Source organism: Diabrotica virgifera, chromosome 4, assembly GCF_917563875.1.
Source record: "Diabrotica virgifera virgifera chromosome 4, PGI_DIABVI_V3a".
NCBI classification, from domain to species: Eukaryota; Metazoa; Arthropoda; class Insecta; order Coleoptera; family Chrysomelidae; genus Diabrotica; species Diabrotica virgifera.
In genome coordinates, this window is record NC_065446.1 from 1365097 (window position 1) to 1381280 (window position 16184).

The window sequence follows — 16184 nt, forward strand, 5'->3', positions numbered from 1 at the left end:
TCCTAGGTATATTAATAATGAGTTGAATACAATTTACTTTTTTAAATGATTTTGAGTAGGTATATAATAATTTTGAATTGGGGATAATGCACGTAGTATATTATTATAATTTCCTCCTAACATGTAAACCATGGTGAAAAAGAGATTCAACTAAAGATTTATGTATCAAAATTAGTAGTTTTTCCCTTAAGTTTAACATAAGAGCATCTGATTACGTTAGGTACTGGATTATAATATCTAAAACTATTAAAACATTATGATTTCATTCAATAGGTACCTGTGAAGTTTTACATTAACAGTAAATTATAAAAAAATACAATTTCAGTGCAATAAAGGGAATTTTCCCCGTTTTATATATTCATTTAGTTTATAATTGTTTATTCAAACGATCTTCAGATGGCTGCAATATTGGTTATAATTTTATATGAAACAATTACATATAATAGATCTATTATCTATAGACTTAATTAGATATATTGTTCAGTAAGTCTAAGCAGATTGTAACATACACAGATGATGTAAACTTAATGTGAAGAACCGCAAGAGACATTACAGAACTGTAATGTCTCTATACAAGAATGTCTTTTACTATACAATACAGCAGAAAGAAAATCCAGTAAGTAAGTAGGTACTTAATACAACCACATTAAAATGTATCTTAACACTTGTAAAAGAGTTTTGGGTGTAAGTTATTATACTAAAAACACTTAATGATATCTATAGATACATTATATCTCAAGATATAAACACAAATTAAAACACTAACGATATTTAATAACAAAATATAGCCTCCAAACCACGTATCCTATTATGTTTACAAACAATTCGTAAAATTGATCGTCTGGGTGACGTCACGATGACAATATTTCATTTGTCAATGTCAAAGTTACCATACAACCTATGGTATAGGGACCTTGGACCACGTCCAAGTAATTTGTTAACCGAGATACACTAGTAGCAAGCGGCGCCGCTAAGAGAACACTCCAATAATGCGGCGCTTGGTACTAGTGTCTCTCGGTTAACAGATTACTTGGACGTGGTCGAAATTATTTTTCACTCATTTCATCATTCCCCGTTAGAGGACAGTCTAACCATACTCCGGTGCAAATATTTTAATATTTGCACTTCCTCTTCGTTTCGTTATGGTTCAATTCAGTATTCTTGCAAAGCCTCTTTGACAAGGAATATATTCCGAAACATCAAATGTCAGAGGTTGGCAAGAGACTCGAATTGAATCAAAACGAAACGATTATTTTCTTTAAAAAAAATACAGGATCCTTTGTAAAAGGTATATTTAAAATCTTTTAAATATACCTTTTACAAAGGATCCTGTATTTTTTGTGATTTATGGTATACAGCCAGCTACAGGAATTTTATTTTTTTTTAATTTTTTTTAGTTTTAGAACCTAATCTACACAACCCAATAGATTATAACGCTCGAGTAACTGCAAATTTTGCATACTGTTACTCTTCGCCGATGTTACCGGTTTTTATTGAAGGTATGCGAAGGTAAATAACTACATAGTTTTATTTTCTAACAAACAAAAAAAAATAATAAGAAATCAAAAAAATCAGAGAATTCACGAACTATTTATTCTTATTAACCAAAACTAAAAAAATTCATATTAATCTTAATTGAAAATATAAAAAAAAACCAAAAGGAAGAGGTAAAAAGCTCAACTAAAGTTTATATTTGCCTCTAAGAATATTTTTTTCAGCGTACACCCATATTATCATTCTTAAAACTATGTAATATTATATTTAGGTACTATTTACAAGAAAACAAAAATACAAAACCGAGATATTTGTCAGACTGCTGTATGGTGTGGTGGCTTAGACAGACAAAACAACGTTCTTTTAAGAGAAGTATTGGTTTGATCCTACCTTATGTTTTTTTTCGTCGATGTTATACACGTGGATGATGTCGTACTGCATTTATATACTTGGATACTTCACAGATATACAGGTTATATAAATATCGACCCTGGACAAGGGTGTTTCAAAAAAACTCACAACATCAAAATGAATTGGAGAGAAAGAAAAATTGTTGGCCTTAAAGATAGCGTGTGGCCAAAAAGAAAGGTCTTGAGGACCTAAATATCCAGATATTTTAAATCCTTGCTGAGCAAGACAATCTTCAACTTCATAAAATTGAATATTTGTTAATTAGTTATCTGGATTACTTCTGATTAAATATCCTCAAGGAGTTTCATAGGACAACACTAACTTGTCCTCATGAAGTGTAAATCAAAAGTGAGCAAGATATGACACTAGACAGGTAAAGACAAAGAGATGACACTTACTAGACAGGTAGCAATGTATACCTAAAGTCTACTTCATGCCTGATTTCTATATGATTTCGGACTTAAAAATGGCTTGATAGCAGCTAATATTCAAGACAATATAAAAGCTTGATTTTTATAATTATTTAGGCCAGTACTTGTGACAATAAACCAAAATTTATGACAATCTGATTTATAAAAATCGTTTCTAGTTGCTTAGCGACTTTTAACCCGTAACAATACTTGCTTCCCCTACTACACTAAACAGGAAAATTAACGCACCATCTTAAAAATGGGACATATTTGATGTCTCGAATTTCCTAAACCTCTTGTCCGATTTGAGTGATTTTTTTAATATGTTATAGCCTTATCCTTTAGCAATATCTCTGTAATAATATTGTTGCTAGGCAGGGAAGTTGTCATTATATATCGGGTGTACCAATCATACTCTGTTTTTTTTTTCTAAAAGTTCGGAACACCCTGTGGAATATTCTAGCACATATAAAATGTTGAAATTAAAACCCAGCTGTAGCCTTAGGCTTTCTTAACATTTTGATTTTGAATTCATTCGTTTGTGTTCGATAATAAAAGAGATAATGTACTTTTATATTACAAATAAGGTTTGCTATTTGGTCTTGAAAAATATAATTTCAAATCTCGAGAGCTACTGTTTCTACCTCTTGTTATACGTTATCGTATATTGTTGCTGCCAATCCCACAAATGTTCGATTGGGTTAAGATCTGGACTACGTGGTGGCCAATTCAAAAGTCCGAAGATGTACCTGTTGTAAAAATTCGGTTACAGTTCGTGCAACGTGAGCTCTTGCATTATCATGCATTAGCAAAAAATATTACCAATATAAGGAGCCGATAGCATGGTAGCTAAGTCGATTGGCGGTAGCGATTTCAAACAATTATCGGTTATCAATATCATCAGCGTACTTTAGATGGTTCAAGCGTTTTCCACATATTTTCATACCTTTTTCTTCCCATTTTAATTCTAATATTCTTCTTCAAGTGCCGTCTCCTAATCGGAGGTTGGATATCATCATCACTATCTTTACTCTATCCACCGCTGCACTAAAGAGTTCTATAGAACTGCATTTAAACCAGTCCCTTATATTTTTCAACCATGATTCTCTCCTTCTTCTTATACTCCTTCCGCCTCTTATCTTTCCCTGTATTATCAGTCTTAGCATTTCATATCGCGGTCGCCTCATTACGTGTCCCAGATATTGTAACTTTCTTATTTTTATTGTGTTTATTATTTCGCATTCTTTACCCATTTCTCGCAGTACTTCCGTGTTCGTTTTCCTCTGTGTCCATGCTATTCTTAGCATTCTTCTGTAACACCACATTCCAAATGACTGTAGCTTATTTATGTCTTCTTGCTTTAATGCCCAGCTTTCAAGTCCATATTGTAGTATCGAGAACACGTAGCATCTCAAAGCTCTTACTCTCAGTTCTAGGCTAAAGTCTTTGTTGCAGAGAACTGTTTTCATTTTTACAAACGCATTTCTTGCTATTTCTATCCTGGTCCTTATTTCTGTTGTTTGATCATTTTTCTCTGAAATACAGGTTCCTAGGTATTTGTATTCCAGGTATTTAATTCTAATACTAAAAGATAAATCAGGAAAGATAAATCATACTAGGACGAAAATGAAGACATCTCATTTATTATCAATATAACAATGTAGGGACTGAAGTCGTAACATTGCAAGCAGCACCAACGGTGTATGAAACCAGTTTACCAATCCACATCACAAACCTATTTCACAGACTGCATGCAAGCCTATAAAATGCTCATGCCTCACGTACCAGCGAAGTCCAGCTGCCCAATTATATCTCATTTCTATACGGGTTAGACCAGCGTTGTCTGGTTGACCGGGTGCCCAGTTGAAGTAGTTGACAAAACCATTTGTATTTTTCCATACCCATCCGTTCCCTTCTTTGGCTCCAGCAGTCCAAAACGAATATTCGGGTCCGTTACCATCTGAAAATAAAGAATATACGATATAATATACAGTTTACTAAAACGGAAAACAAATTGGACTTTTACCAACCAATAGAACAGGGCGGTTTCGTAGTGGATTCGGAACAAAAGACCATTTTCAAAGTGTTAAGACGGTAATTGAAAAATCGATTGAGTATAATAGGCCACTTGTTCTTGCCTTTGTGGACTTCCATTTGAGCTGGACGCAGTCTTGAGTGCTTTACATGTATGCCGTATCGATTATCGACATACTAAGCTAATATACAACATCTATAAGAACGCCACAATGGTAGTGAAGCTTCACGAGAATACCAATCCCATACGAATTGGCAGAGGAGTACGGCAGGGCGATACTATATCACCTAAGCTGTTTACCACCGTTCTGGAATACGCATTTAAATGCTTGATTTTAGGGAGAAAGGTCTAAATATACACTCACCGGCAGAGAAAACGGGCACCCCAAAAAATGGGTCATTTTTAATGTCTTGTATTTCCTAAACCTGATGTCCGATTTAAGTAATTTTTTTAATATGTTATAGCCTTATTCTTTATCAATATCGCTGTAATAATATTGTTGCTAGACAGGTACATTATCATTGTATACAGGGTGTACGAATCAAACTGTGTTTTTTTCTCAAACTTTGGAACACCCTGTGGAATGTTCTAGCTTTTATAAAATACTGAAATTACAACCAAACTATAGCCTCAGGTTTTCTTAACATTCTGCTTTTTGATTCATTCGCTTATGTTGGATAATAAAAAAGTTAAGCACTTTAACAACTACCTCTGTTTTTCGTTAATACAGGGTGTTTTTAAATAAGTACGGCAAACTTTAAGGGGTAATTCTGCATGATAAAATAATGACAGTTTGCTTTATAAACGTATGACCGCAAATGCTTCGTTTCCGAGATAGGGGGTGTTGTCGTACAATCTGACGATTTATTTATTTCTCTAAAACGGTTTGTGATATGCAAATGAAATTTGGTAGATTTTAAGAGGTAGTTATTGCGCTTTTTTTGGCATACAATTAAGAATTTTATATTCACCATTGGCGTGCGTACGGGTATAAATATTTTAGATATATCCCGTATGCACGCCAATGTTGAATATAAAATTCTCAATTGTATGCCAAAAAATGCGCAATAACTAGCTCTTAAAAGCTACCAAATTTCATTTGCATATCACAAACCGTTTTAGAGCAATAAATAAATCGTCAGTTTGTACCCCCTATCTCAGAAACGAAGTATTTGCGGGCATAAATTTATAAAGCAAACTGTCATTATTTTATCATGCAGAATTACCCCTTAAAGCTTGCCGTACTTATTGACAAACACCCTGTATTGACGAAAAACAGGGGTAGTTGTTAAAGTGCCTAACTTTTTTATTATCCAACATAAGCGAATGAATAAAAAAACAGAATGTTAAGAAAATCTGTGGCTATAGTTGGGTTTTAATTTTAGTATTTTATAAAAGCTAGAACATTCCACAGGGTGTTCCAAAGTTTGAGAAAAAAACACAGTTTGATTCGTACACCCTGTATACAATGACAATGTACCTGTCTAGCAACAATATTATTACAGCGATATTGATAAAGAATAAGGCTATAACATACTAAAAAAATTACTTAAATCGGACATCAGGTTTAGGAAATACAAGACATTAAAAATGACCCATTTTTTGGGGTGCCCGTTTTCTCTGCCGGTGAGTGTAGATGGAAAAAATCTAACAAACTTGCGATGTAGTTCTACTGACAGACAATTTAAAGGATATTAGAATAATATTGCAAGACCTTCAAGAAGAGTGCTCTCAGGTTGGGCTAAAAATTAGCATATCTAAGACAAAGCTAATAAGAAACCTGATCCCCAGTAAAAACATTGACATTATGGACTATGACATGGAGTTTGCCGAAAAGTACAAATATCTTGATCATGAAATACGAATCACGAGAAACAATCAAATGTGTGAATTGAAACGAATCATCCTATCCTGGGCTCCATACGGTAAATTCAGAGACGTATTCAAAAGTGATCTTCCAATCTTCTTGAAACGGAAAGTATTTAACCAATGCGTTTTACGGTTATGACCTATGGTGCTGAAACTCTAACATTAACAACCGCATCTGTTAAGAAGCTATGAATAGCTCACGTAAAATGGAATGGTCGATGATTGGTGTGTCATTACGGGACCATATAACAAACGAAGAACTATGATTGAGAACAGGAGTCACAGATGTTGTATATTAGGTGGCTACACTTAAATCGAACTGGCAGGTCATGTGGTCCGTCCTGCAGATGGGAGATGGACAAAGAAGTTGCTCGAGTTGAGATCAAGAGCCGATAAAGAAGTAGAGGAAGACCACCAACGCGATGGACTCTCTCTCTCTCTCTCTTTAATCCTGACCCCCCGGAGGGAGTATATGGTGGTTGACGTGATGTCGTATATTGTCCGTTTCCAAAGATCTCTGTCTCTGGTCATTTCTTTTAACTCATGCATAGGTCTTTTGCATATTCCCGTAATTTGAAGCGCCCAGGACAGAAGACAGCAGTGGACGGAAATAGGGGAGGCCTATATCCAGCAGTGGATGCAAAGGGCTGATTGATGATGATGACACAGAAAATAGGGGCTGTTGAGAAGAATATAATTTCAGTTGAGGCAGAAAATAGGGCTGTTTTACAGTCTATTACTAGGGTCATTCGCAAAATAAGATTCCCTACACCGCTGAGAAAGTTTGCGAAATCTGGCAACACTGGCTTATACATCAACTCTCCCTCTCTCTTAACCTACCACTTTTACCTTGCTGCATTGCTCAGTGTCGATCTAGCAGATTTCGAAGATGGAGGTCCCGGTCGCTATTACCGCCAAGTCATTCGTAAAAAAGGTTCCCTATGCCGCTGAGAAAGAGTGCGATGTGCTGAGAGAAATCTGACAACATTGCCTTACACACCAACTATCAAAAATAATGATGTCCACATACACTGTCTCCTCTCTCGCACTAACGAGAAAACCCAATTATTTTAAAATCACAGATACGAAATAACACTTGCGATTAAGGAAGCAGCCAGTGAAGCATTAGGCAGGGTGGAGATAACAAATACCAGGAAAAATAACAACATAGTCTGGAGTAATGAACTTGAAACAACAGAAACAAATAAAACAACAGAAATATCATAAATGGTTAAAATCACAAAACGCATCTGATAAAACCCAATACCGCCAAGAATTAATCAAATATAAAAAAAATGTTAACAAAAAATGAGAACAATACTTGGCAACAGAGATGTAGGGAAGTGGAATGCCATCTAGGTGGAAGCAGATCCTCAGAAGCTTGGAGGTTCATTCGAAATCTAAGAAAGGAAAACAGAAATAATACAAACCTTCAAATGATTGATTTAAAGAAATTGAAAACCCACTACAAACAAGAACTTCAAGAAAATAGACAGGAATACATAAATACATCACCAAACACTACAATTTAAATGGTCAAGTCGTAGAATTAAATGACGAATTCGTTGAGAGAATGATAAATCACTAAAAAATAAAAAAGCATGAGGTCCAGAAGGAATCCCAGCGGAACTTATAAAAAATGGAACTGCAAAATTGATCAAACTAATAACCATAATTTTCAACAACTACACAAATGGAGAAAACATACCAGAAAATTGGAAAACAGGATGGATAACCCCAATACACAAAAAGGGTAACAAGGAAGACTGCCATAACTATCGCTGTATTACTGTAACCAGCACCTTTAGCAGATTATATGGGAAAACTCTAATAGAAAATTAATATGCACCTTTAGAGATCGAACAACAAGCAGGATTCCGAGCAGGAAGATCCTGTATCGACCACATCTTCACGATCAACCAACTCAACGAAAAAAAAGTAGCCAGAAACAGAGAAATACATTTACTATTCGTCGATCTAACTAAGGCATATGATACCGTACCACTTTGTAAATTATGTCAAGTCCTGGAAAAATCCTCTATTAATATAACTTTAATAAAAGCAGTGCAAAACAATTCTATAACAATATCCAAGCAAACATAAAAATCAACAGCAGATTAACCAATAGCTTCATGGTGAATAAGGGACTACGGCAGGGATGCAGCTTGTCGCCAACACTGTTTAAAATCTATATAAATGAGGTCTTGAATAAGTGGCGGAAATCGTGTTCTGGAATGGGGATACAGCTAAACGACGGCGACGACTCAACACTATACACACTGCATTTTACTGACGATCAGGTGGTGATTGCCCAGGATAAAGATGATCTAATGTTTATGACAAACCGGCTGTTCGAGAATACAAAAAATGGGGCCTATACGTCAATATAAAGAAAACCAAATATATGTGAATAGGAGGACAGAAAAGTGAATTACAACTAGAGGATGATATGGTAATCGAGCCAGAGCCTTGGAACGAGAATCCAACAAAGTGGAAGGACAGAATTCGAAATAGAGGAAAGAATTATGAAAGGAACGAAGGTAATAAGAGCTTTGAACTCACTACTTTGGTCAAAAACCATATCAAAAGAAAAGAAAACACAGCTTTATAATGGCATCTTTAAAAGCGTGGTACTGTATGGATGTGAAACCTGGCAACTGAATAAGCGAACAGAACAGAAATTGCTCGCACTGGAAATGGACTTCTGGCGAAGATCGGCCTGCATCTCCAGACTCTCATATATAACGAATAAACGGGTGCGAGATATTATGAATAGAAAGACAAACATAATTGAAGAAGTCCAACAAAAACAACTTTGTTGGTGTGGCCATGTACAAATAATGGAGGAACATCGACTTCCAAAGCTAATAATGGAATGGCAACCCCCGGAAAGAAGGAAAAAGGGGAGACCGAAAACAACCTGGATAAGTGTAATCCAGAAAGCCATGTCTGAGAGAGATCTCCGACCAGGAAATTGGACAGATCGACGCGGCTGGAGAATAGGAACCGGAAGGCGCAGGATGCTATAAACCGGTGTTATATTATAGATACAAATTATTTTTTTATTTCGAGTTGTGAGTCAAATTCATGATACTTACATCGTTCCTTCAACTTTTGGTAAAGAAAGTTATTTTCTGCCTGTGTTTCAATACTAACGAGATCCATGTTAAGAGATTTGCAATGTCTCCATGCCTCCCACCAACAATGCTAAAAAAGTAAGAAAAATAGCCTTAACTCTATCCACAAAAAAATGTTTGAATTTTTTTAGTTTTTATTATGTATATTTTTAGTAAGTATATGTAACTTACATTAAATTTATCATCAATATAGTACTGACTGTCCCCATAGGTTATCAGATTACCTGAAACATACAATAGTTGACATTAATAAGCCATTACTTACATTACTATACTTCTCCAAGAAATTACACCTCCTTAAAAACGGGTGATTTTTAATGTCTCGAATTTCCTAAACCTGTTGTCGATTTAAGTGATTTTTTTAATATGTTATAGCCTTCTTCTTCAACAATATCGCTGTATTCTAATAATATTGTTGGCAAATTGTCATTGCATACCGGGTGTACCAAACAAACTGTGACTTTTTCTCAAAGTTCGCGTCAGCCTGTGGAATATTCTAGCATTTAAGAAATACTGAAATTAAAGTCCAACTATAGCCTCATATTTTCTCAACATTTTGTTTTTTGATTCATTCGCTTATGTTGGATAATAAAAAAGTTAGGTACTTTAACAACTAGCCTTGTTTTTTCACCAATACAGGGTGCTTTTAAATAAGTGTGGCAAAATTTAAGGGGTAATTCTGCATGAAAAATAATGACCGTTTGCATTATAAACGTATGTCCGCAAATGCTTCGTTTCCGAGATAGGGGGTGTTGAGGTTTTTCTTACAAACTGACGATTTATTTATTGCTCTAAAACCGGTCAAGATATAAAAATGAAATTTGGTGGGTTTTAAGAGGTCGTTATTGCGTATTTTTTGGTATACAATTAGGAATTTAATATTCACCATTGGAGCGCATATGTGCGTCAGTGGTGAACATAAAATTCTTAATTGTATGTCAAAAAATGCACAATAACTACCTCTTAAAACTCATCAAATTTAATTTGCATATCTCAACCGGTTTTAGAACACTAAATAGATCGTCAGTTTGTAAGACAAATGTCAACACTATTTATTTCGGAAACGAAGCATTTGTGGACATACGTTTATAAAGCAAACTATCATTATTTTTTCATGCAGAATTAACCCTTAAAGTTTGTCGCACTTATTTAGAAACATAATTTAGAAACACTTATATTGATGAAGAACATGGCTAGTTTTCAAAGTACCTAACTTTCTTATTATCCAACCTAAGCGAAGGAATCGAAAAACAGAATGTTAATAAAACATGAGGCTATAGTTCAGAGGTGGGCTAAAAAATATTTTTGGTCTATTACCAAGGGCCGCAATATTTGTTACCCTAATATGTTCGAATTTTTAACTTTTTAGTAATTTTGTTTAAGGGGGGGGCATGGTTTGAAATCAACATTTCAAGCACATTTTTTTTGAATTTTGTTTGAAATTATGGTAGAATTATTTTATTTTTAAATTAAATAAACATAGTCAGTACAATTCAAAAATTATTTAAAAAAAATTCAAGACCAAATATTGAAAAATAAGCCAACGGTGGCAAATTTTTACAGGCAGCTCCAAAAAATGGATTTTGCAGTAGAACTCGTCAATACAATATGAAATACAAAATTCAAAAATATTTTATTAGTTTATGAGTTTCTCGAGGTAACGCTGTTGAGTTTTTTTAGGTTTAACGATTTTTGAGTTTTTGATTTCACTCAAAATACCAAAATAACGATATTTTTGTAAAAAAGGAAGAAAATCAACATATTTATTATTGCTAACAATATCTCGACAGAGTTACCTCACGAAATGTCTAAAGAAAATCTATGAAAAAGTAGTTTTTGAGTTACAATGTCCACTGCATTTGACAAAGCAGTTATGAGAAGAACGCGTTTGGTTTGACAACTTTTATTTCAATTTGTTTTTGTCTGTCAAATCGTAAAGTAATGCATGCCGGAATATGTTTTTGAATCGCAGAGTAATTTACAAAAGAGACGGGAACAGCTTTTGAACGTATCTCACTACGCTCAAGCTACTGCAAAGCGAGTCGAAGGTAGGGATATTAAACATACTTTACTTCTGGTAATTTTACTCCGGTCAAGCTGAAAATTTTAAAGAGTATTCTTAAAGTTTATTTATTTATTTATTTATTTATGTACTTTCATTTAAAATAAAGTTTAAAATAAATATAGTTATGTACTTTCATTTAAAATAATAAAAAAATCAAAAATTTCAAATTTCTTAAACCGTACCCCTCCCCCCTAAACAGTATTCGCACTTAATTAAGCATGGTATTTCCCTTAAATATATGTGTATCTATATATTTATTTATTTTATTTATGAACCTATTTCTTTTTTCCCTAATATTGTTCTGAAGCTATTTCCTTGTGACATCTTATGCAATTTACTATTTTATTTGGGAATAAGCCACAATTTAAGTTTGAAATTAAATTTACTTGACGTTTCGATTTCCACTTCTGAAATCGTTATCAAAATACAAAACATTAATAAATTAAGCATTTACTTAATTAGTTTAATTTATTAATGTTTTGTATTTTGATAACGATTTCCGAAGTGGAAATGGAAACGTAAATAAATTTCAAACTTAAATTGTGGCTTATTCGCAAATAAAATAGTAAATTCTATTTTCACATTGCTATTAGTTACTTAAATATTTGAAGTGAAATTCCGTGCTTAAATAGATGTAAACACGCATCATACAATCATACGTAATATGCAATACGTCTAAATCAAAATAAACAAAGTTATAAATTTGAAAAATCTTAAATTTCCTTCACTGTTTTTGTTTTCTTTGAAAGAATTAAATAATATAAAAATATGCACGATGATTTAATCCTATTGAACGAATAATTAACAATATTAGTTATAATTGAAATGACGTTGGCGTTGACTACTTGCATAACATTTTTGCACAATACCTGCTCATGGATTAAGCAGTGAAAAATAATAACTGATGTTCTAAAAATTGTTCATGGACGTAATCTTGAGGTTCTCTCAACATTACAATATATGCTCCTCTTAAATTTGGCGCTCCGTCAGTTGTTACACTTACTAGGTGGTTACAACGTTAATTTAAAATTTTCCAAATAGTTCCAGACTACTTCAAAAATATCGTTTCCATTTGTTGAAATTTCGTGGATTTCATTCAGGGAGCCGACAAAACTCTGCCGGAAATCCAAATAATTGCCCGCGTTATGTTGAAAATTTGCGGAAAAATCACCCGCTGCGAAAGTGTTAATTAATAGCTTCATTATCTATATTTATTTATTAACATTAGCAATAATTAAAAAAATCTTTAAATGAAAATAATTCACTTCTTTTCCGCGGGCCGCAAAAAAATGTATAAAGGGCCGCATGCGGCCCGAGGGCCGCACTTTGCCCACCCCTGCTATAGTTGGATTTACATTTCAGTATTTTATAAATGCTAGAATATTCCACATGGTCACGCGAACACAGTTTGATTCGTACACCCGGTATACAATGAAAATTTACCTGTTTAGCAACAATTTTATAATAACGATATTTTTAAAGAATAAGGCTCTTATATATTAAAAAATTACTTAAATCGGACAGGTTTAGGAAAAGGAAATTCGAGACATCAAAAATGACCCATTTTGTAGGTGGTGCGTTAATTTCTTGGAGAAGTGTATTTTAGATAATTTTAAATTTGTTCACAGTTATATATTGTATTATTCTCCGCAGAATGGTCCCATTTGCTATTTACATCTGAGTATCAGCGTATAAAGCTGGTGTGTCCATTCTCTAGATAAAAATGAATAAATCCGCATGTATTAAGATAAACCCTTCTTCTTCTTCATCCCTGTAAAAATTCCGCTTATTGTATGTCATTTAAAATGAGAATATGACCCAGATATATATTTAGTTGATATATTTAGTTTTCATCAACAAAAAAATATAATAATAACGAAACATTCTCTTAAACTTTCTTCAGTTAACAACACCTCAAACACTTCTACGACCACTTTTACGTATAAGATGGAACCTGCAAAATGCCAACTGGGCCGCATTTACAAACAACTTAGAAAAATGCCTACGATAGATCCGTCTAAAGCTGTGATAAGAGATTTGTCGACCGGTGAGAATCAGGAGATTTACGATGAACTAATAATTGACTTAATTGAAAAACCGCGTCATGAAAAATGGTCTGAAACTGTGGAATCTCGGATTCACAACATCTCGTCGACAGACCTTAGCAACCTGAGCATCAAACGACAATATTTCACCAAACTCAGCAGCTTCATGCATTACCTCAATGTTACTGCAACAAAGAGATCGCCAACACATAAACAAGGCCAAGAAAGAACTGAAGTCTCTTAGCACTTCTACAGTACCAGGCGACGGAATACTTCTTACCATTCACACAGATATCTCTTCAAAGGAAGACAGCTTCTACTATCTCGGGTCTAGTATAACTAACGATGGTAACTGCGAAGCAGAAGTTTGCAGACGTAGTGGTATAGCAAAAAATGCGATGAATCGCCTCACTAAAGTTTGAAAAGATCTATATATCTCTCAAAAAATCAAGATGAGGATAACACTACTGAATGCACTTTTATTCTAAATATCGTTATTATAGGACCTGAAGATTGCTGTTGTGAAAAGTTAATTGGATTGAACAGAGAAAGAAAATGTAGTCTAGGTCTTGGATTTTGTTTTAAAATTCACAAATACAAACTATCCAGTATCAGGAACGATATCACGGTGAAATTAGATCCATAATAGGGAAAGCTAGAACCGCCTTTAGAAGGATGTCCAAGATATTATTTAACAGAGACTTAAAATTGACATTACGGATCCGTCTACTTCTCTGCTACGGTCCATGAATTGACACCATAAAGTAAGACCGAGAACAATAATAATGATCTAAATCGCCTTGAGGCTTTCAAAATGTGTGGTTTTCGATTGGGTACAGAAAACTCGAAATTCCACAATACTAGAACGTTTCAGCAAGACTACTGAGATTATAAAAAGCATCAAGAAAAGAAAGCTGGAGTAGATACTTCAGACATGTAATGAGAGGCCTCAAATACAGGTTGCTACAAAATATTATGCAAGGAAAAGTAGCAGGTAAACCTAGTCCAGGATGAAAAAAGGCTTCATGGTTGAAAAACTTGCAAGATCGATACAAGCATGCTATTTAGGGTAGCAGTGAATAAAATTTAGATAACTATGATGGATGGCGGTTTTTGACAAAACACCGGTTTTCGGTTATACCGGTTTTTTTGCTTACGGTTTAACCTGGTGTTTATAACTGGCCAAAAAAAAAAGGTTTTTCCAAAAACCGGTTTTTGGTTTTTTTAATCCAATAGGTTAAAATGTTACATTTACAATGCACTTTAGTTTGGGATACTCCACTCGACTCGATACTCGATATCAATATCATCAAAATTAGTACTATCTAAAGAACATCAATATCAATATAAATAAAACACAATTTTTAATAGAACCATTTTATTCTATTAAATATTATATTTATTTATTATTTTATTATGATTATATATTTATTGCTTATTATTAAATATAATATAGCGTAAGATTAATATATAGATATTGCAATAATATACAATTTAACCCAAACATTTCAACTTATAAAAAATGTACCAGACTCTTTCAAATGGGATATAAAAGAATAATATCAACATAAATATTTTACTTAAAAATAAATTGGATAATACAATTAATCTTTTATTTTTACTACCATCAAAAAAATTATGTATTTCTTTTAACACGTTTGTATATTTGTATAATAGGTACATTTTAACTCATTTAATACTTCCTGTATGGGTGTATCGTTTTGAAAACGTAGGGAAATCCTTGGAGATTCGTATTCGTAATCGGTAATTCGATATTCATAGTCAGAACATTCTTTTTGGTAATCAGAAAAAGTCATTCACCCCACTTTCAATGTCAAGAGTCAAGTGTGAAAAATAGATGATGTTTGCGTCTACTTCAACCAGATCACTTCTTATGTAAATATTATGATTACAGATACCTTTTCAACGAAATGTTATAATAAAACAATTGTTTCTGGCTGATGTGAGTCTGCACTTTCAGTTTGCTTCTGTATTTATAAATTAAAATTTGAATTATGGTTTTGTTTGGAATAATTACTTGAGAATAACAATTATGATTGGGATCCAAAATAATACCTAACCTAATCCTAATCACCGTAAAAACCTAATAACCGGTTTTTACTTTAAAAAGAAAAAACCGGTTATAACCATGACAAAAACAACCGGTAAAACCGGTTATTGCGAAGTAAAAGAACCGGTTTTAGGTTAAAACCTGTAGGTTTTTCCCATCCCTAGATGGTAACCAACGTTCTGAAAGGACATGGTACATGAAGAAGAAGAAGTATCATACAATTTATATTATTTCAATTTTAAATAAAAACTATGTGTTTCTTACCTGGTAAATTCTTATTTGCTTCAACGGCGTTTTCCTTCCATATTATTAAGCACAAAAACAAAATTACTGATACTTTAGTAGTCATCTTATTTGACTGGCACCACATAAAACTTGTATGGCAAATGTACGAAGAATATGCAAGTTTTCTGTTTATATATACTTATGCATTGGGATTTTTATCCATTACCCTTTAACCTAAATGTTTTAGTGTTTTAGATAACAATGTTTGTTAAAAAGGATTTTGGAAAATACGGTTTATAATAAAAAAATATGCACGTTGGTGACATTTGATAAGGCATTATCGAATGCTTGCTGGATATTTAAAAATATTATTGAACAAATTTTATTGTTTTCTAAACCATTTCACATATTGCACGTGGAGA

General features: G+C 33.4%; 1 protein-coding gene across 1 annotated transcript; it reads right to left on the reverse strand.

Annotated features, from left to right (window-relative positions):
• Positions 1 to 3938: 3938 nt before the first annotated feature.
• Positions 3939 to 15972, reverse strand: LOC114324392 (perlucin-like protein). The gene is made up of 4 exons (XM_028272219.2): positions 15802 to 15972; positions 9528 to 9580; positions 9318 to 9426; positions 3939 to 4275 (listed from the first exon to the last, which is right to left on the reverse strand). The coding sequence occupies exons 1-4, from the start codon at positions 15905 to 15907 to the stop codon at positions 4043 to 4045; spliced, it is 501 nt and encodes a 166-aa protein (XP_028128020.1). The 5' UTR covers positions 15908 to 15972; the 3' UTR covers positions 3939 to 4042.
• Between the last annotated feature and the right edge of the window lie 212 nt (positions 15973 to 16184).